Raw genomic sequence first — 15,659 nt, 5'->3', positions numbered from 1 at the left:
GACTCTGAAAGGTAGAAACAGCTGTAGTAGTCCTGGGTATTATTCCTTGTTTACAGTGGAAAATCCCCTGCAGACACTTGAATCCCACAGTGAAGATCAGCTGAGGGACAGCCTTCAGGGAGACTTCAACTTCAGCTGGCTCACACCCATCCCTTCCTCTCTGCCTCCTTCTCCTCCCCCTCTCCTCCTCCCTCCCCTCCTCCCCTCTTCTTTCTAAGAAGCTTTGGTTTTCTGTGTTGCGTCATGTTTGATTCTCTATAACCCTCTAACACTTTTTTTGTAGATGGCAGTCAGCAAGGAGGAAGGGGGGTCAAGACATAAAACATCCATCAGCTGTCATTTCATCTTTCTGTCGTGCACTCACCCGCTTCACTTGCATTCTCGCACACTTTCTCTCTCTATGCATCTCGCTCTCTCTCTCTCTCCCACTCTCTCTCTCTCTCTCTTCCCCACCGCTGCCCACGCAAGTTGAAACCAGCCTGCTGCCTGCCTTGAAGACATGCACTTTCCTCTCTCTTACTCTCCATCCTACTCTCTCTCTCTCTCTCTCTCTCTCTCTCTCTCTCTCTCTCTCTCTCTCTCTCTCTCTCTCTCTCTCTCTCTCTCTCTCTCTCTCTCTCTCTCTCTCTCTCTCTCTCTCTCTCTTCTCATCCGTCCTGTGTTTCATCAGACAGGATAGAGCAGTAGCTCCTAGCATTAGCATCTTCTCACTTTTTTTTTCAGAGGAAGAACTGGTTGACATGAGGCAGTCTGACGCTACAAGATGCAGTTACTCATAACATTGTCCTTTCAGCAAGTGACACACACATACACACACACACACAATTGCAACAGATGGTTTAGGGTGCCGAAAGGCCATTGTGTGTGTGTGTTTGTGTGTGTGTGTGTGTGTGTGTGTGTGTGTGTGTGTCTGGACCAACACAGCATGGGACTAACATAATGCAGTGCGACACAGCCCGCAACGACAGACAACCAGACAGAGTAGAGCTACAGATCTTAGCCCAGATGCTTCAACATCTGGCCAGCCAACCTTTACCACCCCACCCCTCGCCCCAAACGCACCCCCATACACACACACAAACGCACTCACGCAGGTACACACACACACATACACACATATCCACAAACACACGTGCACACACGCACACACACACACACACACACACACACACACACACACTCATTCAGCGCACACACAAGCAACATGGATGCACAGCCAGGCTACCTCTGTGTGTAACTCAACATCAGCAGTAAAACAGTTTTTATGTCCTCCTGGGTCATGGAGTCATTTCCTCCTACCGCACTGTGCAGCGGCCCGTTAGGTCGCTCCGAGGGCCTTCCAAAGTCTAAAGGCGGGCTCAATCATTCGCGGATGAAGAACTATCAAGCACCCTCGCCTGCCGTGAACCTGCCTTCTACACTACAGTCACCAGCCAGCTGTGCGTCTGGGCGGGATTCAAGGTCCCACTGCGACGCCCCGCCATCAGGATGCAGTGTTCCACTTGTGACTCCATCCCCGATCCTGCGGTGCGACGATCGGCTGTCTGGCCTGCCAGAACCCGAGGAGCGGAGCCCGGCTCCTCGCTGGACGCCAAGGCCCTAATGGACTCGTGAATGTTCTGGAAGACGACCCCCCCTCCGCTTGCTTTTAGCGTTTTACTTTCCGACCTCGAGCTCTCTGTGTGGGGCGGCCGGAATGATCCGTTGTTCTCAGGCCCTTGTGTGAACTCGACGGACAATGCGGACGCAGCATGGCCTTAAGAGGAGATGCTTAATAGTTAATGTGTCATCGTCTATTGGTTGCATTATCTCTGGGCAGTGGAGCCTTCACCCACTGCATGAGCTTCATACCAGGGCACAGATCTCATCAAAGACCACAAACATGACATTTCAGAGTATTTTCTAGAGGGGACATTGATAATGTAACCTATCAATAATAGCTATTAATAAAAGCTAAGATAAGTTAAATAATATAACTACAATTTCAAATGCCGTCTCAAATAATGATCCTTCTCTAATTAAGGCCTGGGGCTCTAACGTTACCCAGTTCAAACAAACACACGCCCAGGCTTCTAGTGGAAGTTCTTCGGGTAACGCTATGCATAACGTTATATTGTTTAAGTAGAAATGATTTCAAAAGTAGGAGGCGTCTACTTCTATTTAATATACATTTTCAATTGCATAATTTATTTATAAATAATTTATATATCTGGGGGGGTGGGGGGACGACACCTTTATGTTCTTCAGAAGTTGGAGGAGACCATGGTAGAGAGAGGTGGAGGGAGAGAAATGGCTTCATGGCGATCCGTCATGGACAGCTGTAGGTTAGCAGCGCAGTTAAGAGTCTGCTGTCCTAGCCACCTGGACAAGCACTTTCACACTAACCTCAAGACCTTAGCATACAGCCCACACCATAGATTAGTAGCCTTCTTTGACATCCAAACACTCAACTCAACCTAAATCAATTGTTTTGCAAAGTCGTTTAGCTTTTTTGGTTTTATACTTTAAAATAAGACAAACTTCCACCTCATTCGATGTTCATTACGTTTCGGTACATCGATCGTCGATGTAGCACTTCAAAAGTCCTCCGAGGAGTAATCTGTGTCCAATAATCAATAGCTTTTGTGGTAATAGCAGCAATAGTCACTGGAGACTCTCACACTGGACCATCTCGCTTATGCAACAACTTAGCCCTCTCGAAACCCAATTTAGGTCAAATATGAGCTCATCGGATTAGATAGGTCGGCTGGCTAGCGTGGGTTCTTGGTGAACAAAATTGTAACCACCACGTAATGTACTTTCCTCTCAGGCGACCGGGTTACAGCGCAGTCCCACAGAAACCTCCACCCAACGCCAGCCACCACCCACCACCCACCACCCACCACCCTACCAACCTTATAAGCATTGCACTTCCAGCTCCTTTGCGTGTTGATCCCCTGGCCTGACATCATTTGCTAGGCAAATATGCAGCCGGTTGGCCCTAGCCTACGACCTCAGAGAGAGAGAGGGAGAGAGAGGAAGAGAGAGAGAGAGAGAGAGAGAGAGAGAGAGAGAGAGAGAGAGAGAGCGGGAGAGAGAGAGAGAGAGAGAGAGAGAGAGAGCGGGAGAACGAGAGAGAGCGAGAGAGAATGAGAGAGAGAGAGCGAGAGAGAGAGAGACACCATCTGATTCCGGCGTTCGCCCGCTTGTTGTCACGGTGACACAGAGCTGCAGCCAGTGTAATAAAAAAAAAAGAAAAGGTTTATTGTTTTTTTTCCCATCCAGGTCGTAAAAGGTCGATATGTGACGAGTGTATTTGCCTATTCAAAAGCCTCTGACCTGATGACTTGGGCGTTATTAAAATGAGGCCTAGGCTGCGGCCGCCATCGTCTTACCACCTATCAAACCTATTTTGGACACACCATACAAATACGAGACACACACACACACACTCACACACACATACACGCACACAAACACACATGTCCATCTGTGTGCTGCTGTCCCTGTACTGTGCTGAGTGTGGATACCGTACAGTGACATATTACATCTAGGCCAGGCAAACAGGCAAGTGGGGCTGCCTTTTGAGGCTATATTTGAGGCCACATCTGGGAGAGAGAGAGGAAGAGGAAGAAAGAGAGATGAAGATAAAGAGCGATAGAGAGAGGGGGAGAGTGATGAAAATAGAGCAATTGAGAGAGAAATTGATGAAAATAGAGAGAGACAGGAAAAGTGAGTGCAGTGTTAGAGAGAGAGTGTGATGAAAATAGAGGGATAGAGAGAGAGATTCATGTAAATAGGGATAGAGAGAGAGAGTGAGAGAGAGAGAGAGAGAGAGAGAGAGAGAGAGAGAGAGAGAGAGAGAGAGAGAGAGTAATCAGGACAGGAGTTTATTTTAAGGCTGTAACGTGGGCAGCAGCAGCATCAGAAGTCCTTCAGGGCTGCAATGCTTCACAGAACAGGCCTTCCAGCAGTGGTCAGACTCCCTGTTCACTTTTTACAACCTTGCCTCCTCCTCTCTCCTTCATCCACCTCTCCCTCCGTCCCCACCTCCATCCCCACCCACCTCCCGAATCTCAGCCTGGGGCTGAAGCCGAGTGGATGGTTTTTACTGTAAGACATCCTTCATAATATGCTGGTTAACATATTAGGACGAGTCACCATTAGTAAGAGTGAGAGCGAGAGTGCGAGAGAGGACGGCATTTACTCAATTTGATGGGGTGGCTGTATGTTTATCTCCAGTCGTGAGTGTCAAATGTGGGTAAATAGTGTGGCTCACATGTAACTGTGAAATGTGTGCGTTGATGTGTCGAGAGGGATTTACACCATCTGCCCATCCATGCTCTGTTTGTTTGTGTGTGTGTGTGTGCGTCCGGTGTGTGTGTGTGTGTGTGTGTGTGTGTGTGTGTGTGAGGGATTCATAAGGGCGTGCACGTGCATGAACAACAAACATATTGTACAAACAACATGCATACACACTGCAAACTCAGAGAGGGAAAATTCAATTTTGAAGGCAAGTCTATGAGGATAAGTCCACATAGAAGTACAAACAAACAGTGTTAATGTTTATTCATAAAACACAAAAATACATACACACAGTAACATACCAACTATGCGAACCAAACCAGCAACGATAAACAACGAAGCTGCATGCTCTAAATGGGTGAGCTATGGTGGATGTGAGCCAAACATTCCACAGAAGTTATAAACGTGCACGCATTCGGCACTTCAGCAGACCGTGTAATTTATATTACAAATATATAATTTATATTATATATATATATATTATATATTATATAATGTATTTGAAGTGAATCCGACTCACAGCGCTGTCGCCGTAGTGATAGCACAGATGTCTCGTCCGGGCCATTCAGCCTGTTGTGTTTAGACGCTCATTTGTAAGTATTTTGTGTGCGATTTCCATAAGCTTTAGTAGCCCGAAGCCACGGGTCGACACTTTCAAATTAGCCGACCAACACACCATTTCCAACACAAATCGTGTTAAGTCCCATTCAGTCTAAAAATAACCAAAGGTGTACGAGAAGAAAGTGTGCGACCTTCGCTACACAATGACCGCTTCGTATCAATCGATCACGTCGTGCCGGGGAGTTCAACACAGCAACGGCGTCAACATACCGTGCGGGCATTGATCAACTGATTAGCCTGTCTATTGGATTCCCAGTGCTCTCTGACGTGATGCATTACGCGCCCAGCTCCGCTGCGGTACGGAGACACCGGACCAGGAAGAGGCAGAGCTCAGCGCAGGCCGGTATTAAACGGCTGTCAGGACGTATCTGCGTGATCCGTGCTGCCGAGGCCCAGGCCGCTTCCTGTGACACTTCCTCCTAGTGGTCTTCTGAACCCGTTGACTTTCTCCGTGTCAAATGACTTGTTTCTCGCGAGTATGGATCTGAAGCTATAAACATCCGTCCCCGTGTCTCGACAGAAGGTTCAAATGAAAGACACGTTAACGTGATTAGGATTAGGGGAAAGGAGGGGGGGGGGGGTGGTTGTCTATATAGAGGGACAATCTTTTTTCGGGGGGTTGTCTGTCATCCTATCTAGTCGAGTAGGACTCTTAATATCTAAACAAGGGCTAGCATAGTTAGAATAATCGGATTTCCACTGGCTTCCAGTTTTGTGAGAACATTCTGGAGAGAGCCGGCCCTCTGTCTCTCAGCAGTCGTCGGGCTGCCTTGTGTGAAATGTTCTGTTTGTTTTTCCATATGTAGTCGCTTGTGTGTGTGTGTGTGTGTGTATGTGTGTGTGTGAAGGGAGGTTCCCTAGAGCTATCTGCTCTTTGTTGAGTTTATGGTTCTCTCCACTTCGACATCCTGCCTTTGTTGGCACGCTTAAGAAAGCCAAGCACATTTTATTATATAATGTTTCATTAAAACACAGGGGGCTGAATGTCAATGTACATGCTGAGAGCGAGAGAGAGAGAGGGGGAGAGACGAGGCGGGGGGGGCTGATTGACTGACTGAGGGATACACTATTTTTGGGACGCAGAGAGCTCCTAGCTGGGCCTGAGAGCTTAAGACTATGGGCTTGTTTGAGCCAGGAAAGCCCATCTTTGATCCTATACAAGAGAGCGAGGCACATTTATATTGTTAGAGACCATCTCTTGTTCCAAAATGTCTCCTTTTTGACAGTTCCGGTGTTTGGCTGTTTTATGTCTTGTCCGACACCAAGTCATTAAATATGACTCCAAAATGATCTCTTTGGTCGGTAGGACTCATGAAAGATTGACAGATCAAAAAGCCTAACTAAAGCCGTTTAGAGGTATTTAGTTGTTGACCAACTAGCTCTCTAATGCCTTGAAATTATGCAAACGTGTGTTTGCACATTTGTTTTTCAGGCATGTGTATGTGTTTATATACTTGTCTGCACCTTGCCTACATCCGCTTGGGGCAGAAATACACTTACCATACCACAAGTCCTGGTGCAACATCCCAAACAAAGACTAAACTTAAAGTGGCCCAGATGACAACAACTTCGATCGTTTGAGGATCTGGGAGAATAAATGGGAAATGTCCCCTTTATCACAGTAATGCACTGTCGAGTGGTACAGAAAACATGATTGACACAATGTCCTGATGGGGGTTGGAGATGTGAGGGAGGATGCAGGTTATTCATTTGCTGAGGGTTATGTGATGATCCAAGTGGCCGTTGATCTATACCAGATGCTGCTATTTGGCTTTCAATGCTGACACTCTGGTCCATCGCTTTGTATTGGAAACAAAACCACAAACAAACTGTCGAGAATAACTCCATAGTTAGGGATGTGTCTCCAAATGTACCTTTTTACCTATGTTTGACAACAGGATGGATTCCTAACAGGTTTGTCTGCATGAAAGAAAGTAAATAATGAAGCCTGAAATGAGGAGAGAGTGGGGGAGAGACGGAGAGAGTTGAGGCAGGTGAACCATGTTGAGAGAGAGGGAAAGAGAGACCGAAAATGAGAGGGACTGGGGGAGTGGTGGAGAGAAGGAGAGAGAGAGAGAGAGAGAGAGAGAGAGAGAGAGAGAGAGGGAGAGAAAGAGAGAGAGAGAGAGAGAGAGAGAGAGAGAGAGAGAGAGAGAGAGAGAGAGAGAGAGAGAGAAAGAGAGAGAGAGAGAGAGAGAGAGAGAAAGAGAGAGAGAGAGAGGAGATAGAGCGAGGGATGGAGAGAGAGAGAGAGAGAGAGAGAGAGAGAGAGAGAGAGAGAGAGAGAGAGAGAGAGAGAGAGAGAGAGAGAGAGAGAGAGAGAGACTAAGACAGGAAGCCAATGAGGAATGAGATGTCAGGGATCTCCTCCTCACCTCCCGCCCCCAGAGCTCAACATGGCCGACTATAAAAAGACTGACAATTCCCAGAGGAATCAACATCCGCTGGCCTAATCTCCGACCCCCATAACAATCACTCCACTTCTCTCCCTCCGCTCTCCCGCTCATGCGTTCTGTCCTACCTGGAGCCAGACGAGAGGTTCTGTCTGAGTGGACCCTGAGAGCAGAACAGCAAACCCTCACCTAGTGAACCCAAGTCTGAATAATGGTTATATTATGTTAACGGGTATTCAACGTTCGTTATGTTATCTGTTGGAAATCTATCTGTTGAAATTAAAAACAAATAGAAAATAACAACAACAACAACAATTTCCACGGTTTGACTTTGCAAAAGGGTCCCACATTGCTCTGAGACGGTAACACAGAGCAAATAGTGAACGAGAGGCCCATCGAAACCCACCTAAAACACACACACACACACACACACAAACACACAGCCAACTTTTGTGTTATATCATGACATCATGCGTGAGTGCAGTGGATTACACTGTGTTAAACCCCCTGCCCTGAGAGACGCCGCTCAACTCTCTGTAGAGATACCAGAGGGATTTCCTTTTCTTCAAACACACCCGCAATAGCAGTCTCATCGCACTGGGCCTCGCAAAGACAGCAGGGTCGCTTGGGCATTTTCGCATTGTTAGCGACGACCGTCTTGTTGGGTCGTCACAGAGTGGGCAGCTCGGCAGAGGTTGGTCACGGGGGCGCTGATACTCGGAGTGAATCAGCGAGCGCTGCGCTGGGTGGGTGCAGTGTGATCTCGTCATTTACTGTAGACTCATGTTACCGCGCTCCCCGCCTCCGTCTGTTCACACGGTAGGGTGGTGAGTTACGTTGGCCGTTAGCGTCGTGTATTTCTGCCCCCCTTCCCAATATGTGGGAAAATGCCTTTGGTCATGCTTGGTTCATTGCGTCTTTGATCGAAGTTGAAATGGGTTCATATATGACAGAGGATGGGTGTTTCTCCTTTCCAGTTATTGAACGATATAGAGATGCGGAAAGGGTCTGGTTTCAACTATTGTGATTGAATTTGGAAAAATTGACACGAGAAACTCGTGTTTGACCCTATGCTTGACTCAGGACTCCATGTTAACTTTACACATGTCCTTAATACCACATTTAAATAGCCTGGTCTGCAAATGGGTCATTCCCCAGTGTTCAGAAACCACACCAGCTGATATGAATCGACCACTTTATTCCAAAGACATCAGGTTCGGCAGAACCGCGTCGGAAAAAAACCTCTGCCAAACCTCTGAACTCGGCCGATCTGTTCTGGTGTTTGTCATCTGGTGTACATTAACCCCGCCTCTTCTCTGTCTCTGCGCTCACACAGCACACAGACCTATTTACCTGGGGTGGTGTGCGCACCTGGCTGCTCACCAGGGACGTAGGGTGTAGCCGGTCGAGCACCTGTGCACCCTGACCTGAACCCACTCGGCCTGGGTGTCATCCGAGGTGACAGGGCTAGCATGGCTATCGGTCTGGCCCGCAGTCGGGCGTCGCTCAGCTGCAGGCTGGGTATGCAGATGATGAGGGTGAGGATGATGATGATGAAGGGAGAGGAAGAGGTGCTGACAGGGGGGGGGGAGCCATCTGTCCCTCATTAACTTCCACCCTAACGACGGGGAGAGACGAGCCACTGCTGCGGAGGGAAGAACTCTTTTATTCAGAGAGATGAGACACACACGAGCCTGCAGGCAAACCCTCACGCACGCACGCACGCACGCACGCACGCACGCACGCACGCACGCACGCACGCACGCACAAGGAAGGAATCCCAGTTCCTTCCCTGGGGAGGTTGTATCAAGCGTGAGTGTTTCTGCATCAGTTGGGCTCAGCGCTGGAGTTGAATCTGAGTTGTGTGGCAGACTTGGGCAGCAGCTGCAACAGGGGATGCCATGTCTCTCCTCCCCTGCTCATTGACGGATACACAAACGTGTGTCTTCTCCAACAGACCCACCAGCTATTAGGAAGCCCATAGAAAGAGCTCCACTCTAAGGCAGACAGGCGAAGATGTTTCTACCCGCCGGCTGGCACACTAACCATTATGCAAAACGTTGCACAGAGCGGCAGGTTGTATGCTGCCATGCACACGACTCTCCTGACCGGCCGTTTACTGCCCTGTCTTGAAAAGGGCAAACAGAGCCCATAAAGAAAGGGAGAGAAGAGAGAAAGAATCGACATCCCTGCAACGCCTCATTTCCTCACCCCCACCGTTTGGTGACACGTGCTTGTATGAGATACAGGAGAGAGCACACATCGATTCTGCCATTTTGCCTCTTCCCTTTCCTCTTCCCAAAACGATTGTAGTCTCTCCTTCTGCCCTGCTGTTGTTATCAGATAGATCACTCAGCACGAAGCTCATCATTGCCCCTCCCCCCCCCCCCCCCCACCCCACCAACGCCAGATTGACTTTTCGTGTCTTAGGTCAGAGATTGGTAATTGCAACTGTCTACAGCTGAGCTGACGGACACTCTTATCGCTTGTGCTCTTCACGTTAATGACAGGAAACAGTTCATTGGTCATTTACATAGAAATGGCCTGGTGGGTGGTTTTGGGGGGGGGGGAGGAAGGTGATGAGGAGGCGGGGGCGGGGGACTCCTAAAGTTCATCATCATCTTCATCTTTAATAGGTTACTGAGAGCCTTGTTTTTTGTTCCTTTAACAGCTCAGTGTAGAAGAACGGAGTCCGTTGTGTTCAGCCCAAGAGCTGAATCCGTTTGTGAACATTGAGTGGGAAAACATTCTCTGCGACGAGTGCGACTTGATTTCTGACATCCTCTGAATCAGCCGCGCAAAGTGCCAAGAAAGTCATTATTCAGTGTAAATATTTATCACTCCCTCTACATTCGTTTGTCCATAGCCTAAACTACAGCTGTTGTTTGATCTCATATTTACCTGGGGTTAATTCTGATACTTTGATCTCAATGGTGACCTTTATGTAATGTTATGAGGTTTGGGGGGGGGGGGACTTTCTAAAGGATTGTCTGCCTTTACCTTAAATAGAATCAAATGGTTTTAACGGCAGAAAGAGGAATTTCCAAACCAAACAAAACACTGCTTACGTTGACTTTCCAATGCCCGAGGGAAGTTCAGCAAAAAAAATCGGTTGATTTCTGTTTCCGAGTCAGTTGGTCCTGTGTTTCATTTTCGGTTAAAACTCTTTAGAATTCACTGAAATCTAAGGAAAGAGATTGTTCCAGAGATAAGTGTACTGCCTAAATAAAGCAACATGGGGTTTCTGACTAACTAACATTTCTGAGACAATTCCATGCAATACTAGACAACATAGTACAGATTGGCTGAATTCTCTGAATATGATGCACAGCTCGTTGCAAGTTATTCACACGTTATAAAATGTCGTGCAGTAAAAGGAGGATTGTTAAATATTTGACATTCTTGAAGGGCCTGAGGCCTGCATCAATAGCTGCCTCACAATCTGCTGGACAGGTGTAGCATCTGCTGATTAGATAGTGAATTGACGGAGCTGTCGAACTCTAATCCCTAACTCTCAGTTAAACAAGTTATTCTCCAACTCTGACTCACCATTCGAGTCGGCCGTAGGAAAAAGCAGTGGGATTTGTGGATATTTTGGTGATAAATAGTTTTTCTTCCCTCCACATGTATCTCTGGACCTGTCTGCCTCCCCATCCCCAGGCTCCTGTGTCTCAGGAGGAGACGAGGAGGGCCTTCAGAGGAGACATCCGTGTTGGGGTTATTGCTTCATATGCAGCGCTTGATTCCATTAATGACGGGCCCATTGACAGGCTGAGAGGCTCCTTCCATGGTGACTCATCCTGCCTGGAACATGATTAATTAACAGGGTTGCTCTGGACCATGCAGGGGTGTGTGTGTGTGTGTGTGTGTGTGTGTGTGTGTGTGTGTGTGTGTGTGTGTGTGTGTGTGTGTGTGTGTGTGTGTGTGTGTGTGTGTGTGTGTGTTTGTGTGTGTGTGTAGGGCAGTGTGTGTGTGTGTGTTTACAGGAGTGTGTCTGTGTCTGTGAGGCAGTGGGAGGGTTGGAGGGGGGCTGTCTGTGCGTATTCAAAGGAGTATATGTGTGTGGGGGGGGATTTAAGTGTGTGCTTATAGGAGTGTGTATTTCTGAGGCGAACGATGTGTGTGTGATTGTGTCTGTAGGGGATTTCGTGTTTGTTTGTTTGTGTGGGTTTGTTTGTGTGTGTGCGTGTGTGTGCGTCAGCTGAACTGACAGTGTTTGTTTCGAAGAGAAAATGTAGTGAGACAAGCAGAGAGAGTGCCCTGTCACAGACCATTTCATCACATCACACACATATCGAGGTGAAGTCAGTGCAAAATTCAACATGCGATGACAATTAATAATTTGGGAGCTATCAAAGATCACCAAGAGGTGAATTATACTAATTAAAAAAAGATGCAAGCATATAATATTCTAGAAACTTGTGTGGCGTAAAAAATGCACACAACCTCCATTAACATCCAAAAAGTAGATTATCCCCCCAAAGAGCAGAAGTTCCCTTCTCTAATTATAACCAATTCAGTGTGAGCTGACGTATTTAGAATTATATTTATATATAGGCAACAGCATCTGCAGTAGCATCTGCAGCAATAACACTGTTGGCACTTCAGCCAATGTGGGACAGGGGGGGAAGAGGCCTGAGCTACTGTTGCATGGGCTTCTGTAGCCTGGGCTACTGTGGTCTGGGCTACGGTGGCCTAGGCTACGGTGGGCTACTGAAGCCACCCCCATGTGCCCATCCCTTGCTATACGTTTCTTTTGATATCTTATTGTCTTGCATATCCCTGGATCTCATCAATCTTCAGCCATCTTTGGAACGTTAGCGCACTGGTTATGTGCAGACAGATTATTATATTTTAGAGGACTCTAGCTACAGAAAGAGTGAAAGTGAAAGGCTTGAGACAGTGGTGGTTGTTGTGTTACCCCCAGACAGAAGGAATCTGGGTTTGAACCTGAAGAACCCCAGTCATCGTCGAGCAAGATACTTTACCCCTCTCTGCACATTCATGACATGCATCTTAACAATGTCAACGTAGGTCGCTTTGGGAAAAGGGGTCTGAAATGGGAGTCCTTATTCATGATGATGACGTGGGCCAACCAATAGACTTATGTAAGTGTACTAGTGTGCCAGCCGCTACAGCTACTACAATTTATACTGCAGGTCCAAGAGGAAACATGTTTGGGGAGCGATAGTGAAGCAGACAGTCTGATAACGCGCATGCATGTTTGGCACAGCTCCAGTTACTGCACCCTATTGCCGCGTTGCAATGTGTTGTAGGTTTTAATCATCTCATGGTGTTTACGTGTAATGTACTTACAATTTGTGGTCGTGTTTACGTTTTGGTTAAGCGAAAATGCAATTTTCCACCTCATGTGGACTTTAACGTTATATTGTATCGTAAAAAAGAAACACTTATTTTTTGGTTAAACACAGGGCCTTCCTGAGACTGACAGTCTGTATGGCTCCCTGCCGGGAGAGACCCAACACCTACAGTGCCACGGTCAGCAAGATCTGAGTGGATGTGAACAGAGGGGGGCGGGGAAGGAAACGGTGTTTGTTAATGAGGGACTGGGTGGCGGTTGAGACCTGGCACTTTGTCTGCCTGTCGGATACAGCTGTCCCAGGTCACATCTCCTTGATTCAAAGTCAAAGACAGACACGGCTTCTGTCTGCCCTGTCCCAGCACTTAGCTCTGTTGAAATGGAGAAGGAGAATCAAAATGAAAGGGATGGTTCCTTTTTATTTGTGATCCGAGTCAAGCCAGGTCAATTAAAAAGATGACCTTGCTATTTACTCATTAAGGAGACGCTTACAACTTGTGTGACATGTTTTAGAAATAGATTGTTTCAGAAGGTAGCACTGTGGCGGGAAAATCTGTTGCACTTTGGATTTAATCTATACCAGGTCCTGTTTGAGCGTAGTTTACATGTGTTTACCCAGCACATGATGGTTAGAGTAATTAAGAGACTCAGTCCAAAGGTGTTAGGACTAGTTATAGCGCTTGAGTCCCATTCGGGGCGTTTCATCCACCTACACTAATAGGATGCTGGGATCTATGCTTTAATCCCCTCCTCCCTGATCAGCAAACAAAGGGAAGAGAAGACGGATCGATAGAACAAATTCAAATACGGGAACTTGGAAACCGGGCGCACAAACACACATCGAGTCTGGTGCATTCGTCCCATGGAAGGAATGGAAATGGATTCCAGGGTGGAGGACGTGGCTCATTTCCATAATGCAAATGGAGGGGGGGGGTTCAAGGGACAAGGAAGGCAAATGCTGTTGGAAGGCTGACGGTGGCCTGTGGAAAGTGTTGTTTGACTGGGGCTCAGGCTAGCACAGTCCCCCAGTGTGTGCCACTGGAAGAGTGCGAGGAGAGGTGCGGCGGGGGAAGAAGGGGTGGGGGTCCTATTCATAAGAGTTCGGCCAATCAAAGAGCTCTAATGAAATGTTGTGTGACCATAAGCGTTTTTGAACTTTTGTGTTATGAGTGCCTTCGTTAAAACACATGCACACCAATACAAATATCTCCTCCCTCACACAAATTCACTCCCTTGTCACGCAAACATTGCATTTGCCTCCATCCATCTATCTATATAGAGGAACATAGACATATCTATCTATCCGCTACAAAACTACATATATATTTATATAAACTTAGCTAGCATACCTGGGAGGGTGGGGGGGGGGGGGTTGGGGTAGCTTCTGGTTAGCAGAGGGTGACTGTGGCTCTAGCTAACATACCTGCCAAGAAAAATGGTTGAAGTCGGTGTGGTTTCAACTTAACTTTACCATAAATCAAACCAAAGGAACACAATTATTTTCATTAGCATATCGGCTAAAGCTAGGCCTATTCCAACCAGGTTGTGGATTCATCTCCTCCAGGCTGACACCAATACAGGGGACACCTGTCGGCATAGCAACCCAAGAAGACAATCCTCTGGACAGCAGTTCTCAACTTTATGCGAGCGCTGGCTCTAAATATATATTCAGGGGCGGATTTCTGCTTTAACAGAGGAGGCCAGCTGCCATAATAGGACAGAATGGGAGCACCTTGTTCTCTCTCCCCAGTCCAGTGTCTCTGAACTCCTGCAGAAGACCCCGTTTCAGCCCCTGCGTTCTGGGGTGGAACGTATGCATTCGTGCTGCAGTGCACACAAGGATAAGATGCTGAAAGAAAAATCTGGAGCACCAGTTGACCTTCTCACATTTTGTCCCCCCCAGCCAACGATGAATGGGCAAATCAATTGACATTGACTCTATTTAAACCTGTAATCTAATTCCAAATGGCTTTCTTTAGAAATCTTGGTGAGATATCAAAACCAGGTTGTATCATGAGATTGGCCACTTTTTTGAAAGGAAATCCTATTTGACAATTTATTAGACAAGACATTATTTTAAAACATCCTCTGTGCACGGAAAGAGTTTCATCTTTGCTCGGCCGAACAAAGAAATTGTTCATGCATTCTTTACACTCAGCTTCATGACCTACCAAAAAAAAACTTAGGGAACTACACTCTTCTCAGGTAAATATAGCCAATAGGAGCTCGAGGGGGAGTGTTCAAAGGCGCGCCCTCACCAAAGAGGCGGTCTCGTACGACAGCGACACAGCCAGCAGCACACCTTCAGACGGTGATGAAGTAGGAACCGGATTCTGCTGTGTTGAGCAATAGCCGAGGAGGTAAACCCGAGGTATCGCGGGCTTGCCGAGAGGGGAGAGCTGACAGTCCCGACGGACGGACCTCGACAGTTTCAAACAGTCCATTGGTGGAAGTTACCGTTTGCTCCTTGTTGTCATAATAGATGCTTCTAACAACTACATGCATTTCGCTCTAATTGTTTAGCCAGTCCACCAAGATGGAAAATGCGCACACTAAATCGACAACCGAAGTTTTAGAGAACTTCGGTGTCAACGAAAACACTGGGCTGACACTGGAACAAGTGAAGACACATTTGGAGAAATATGGACCCAACGGTGAGTAGTTTCCCGCCCCCGATATGTTTTCTATGTGCAACTCAAGACGTACGCGCATTTATTATATATATATTTTTAAATAGACAAGGCTAACCTGTATGCTATGCTGCCTTCACATTGCTCGGTACGTTGTTGTTTTTCACTCGAGATGCCCACAGTAAGTCACAGCCCATCTTGATGATGTCGGTTTGGTGAGGGCACGTTTCGCTGGTTAAAGTTGACCGTGTGATGAGGCTGCGCATTGATACGATGCACCTTGTCGGACACAGGCTACTGGATCAATAATCCTAACAATGAACAGCAATTTGATTGAAGAGTGCATGATTTCTTGTTCATATTTTATAATATTTATCTGAATTTTCTTCTTGATCACGCTGTTTCATCTTT

General features: G+C 47.1%; 1 protein-coding gene across 1 annotated transcript in view; it reads left to right on the top strand.

The window, feature by feature from the left end:
- Positions 1-14,889: 14,889 nt before the first annotated feature.
- The window catches only part of atp2a3 (ATPase sarcoplasmic/endoplasmic reticulum Ca2+ transporting 3), a 37,472-nt gene continuing 36,702 nt past the window's right edge, over positions 14,890-15,659 (top strand). Inside the window, exon 1 of the mRNA XM_030360581.1 lies at positions 14,890-15,272. Coding sequence (XP_030216441.1) covers positions 15,155-15,272 — 118 coding nt within the window. The 5' untranslated portion in view covers positions 14,890-15,154. The remainder of the gene's footprint in view (positions 15,273-15,659) is intronic.

This window comes from Gadus morhua, chromosome 7 (assembly GCF_902167405.1).
Source record: "Gadus morhua chromosome 7, gadMor3.0, whole genome shotgun sequence".
Lineage (NCBI taxonomy): Eukaryota > Metazoa > Chordata > Actinopteri > Gadiformes > Gadidae > Gadus > Gadus morhua.
The sequence above is the reverse complement of the archived record's forward strand: the minus strand, read 5'-3'. Positions and strand labels throughout refer to the sequence as shown.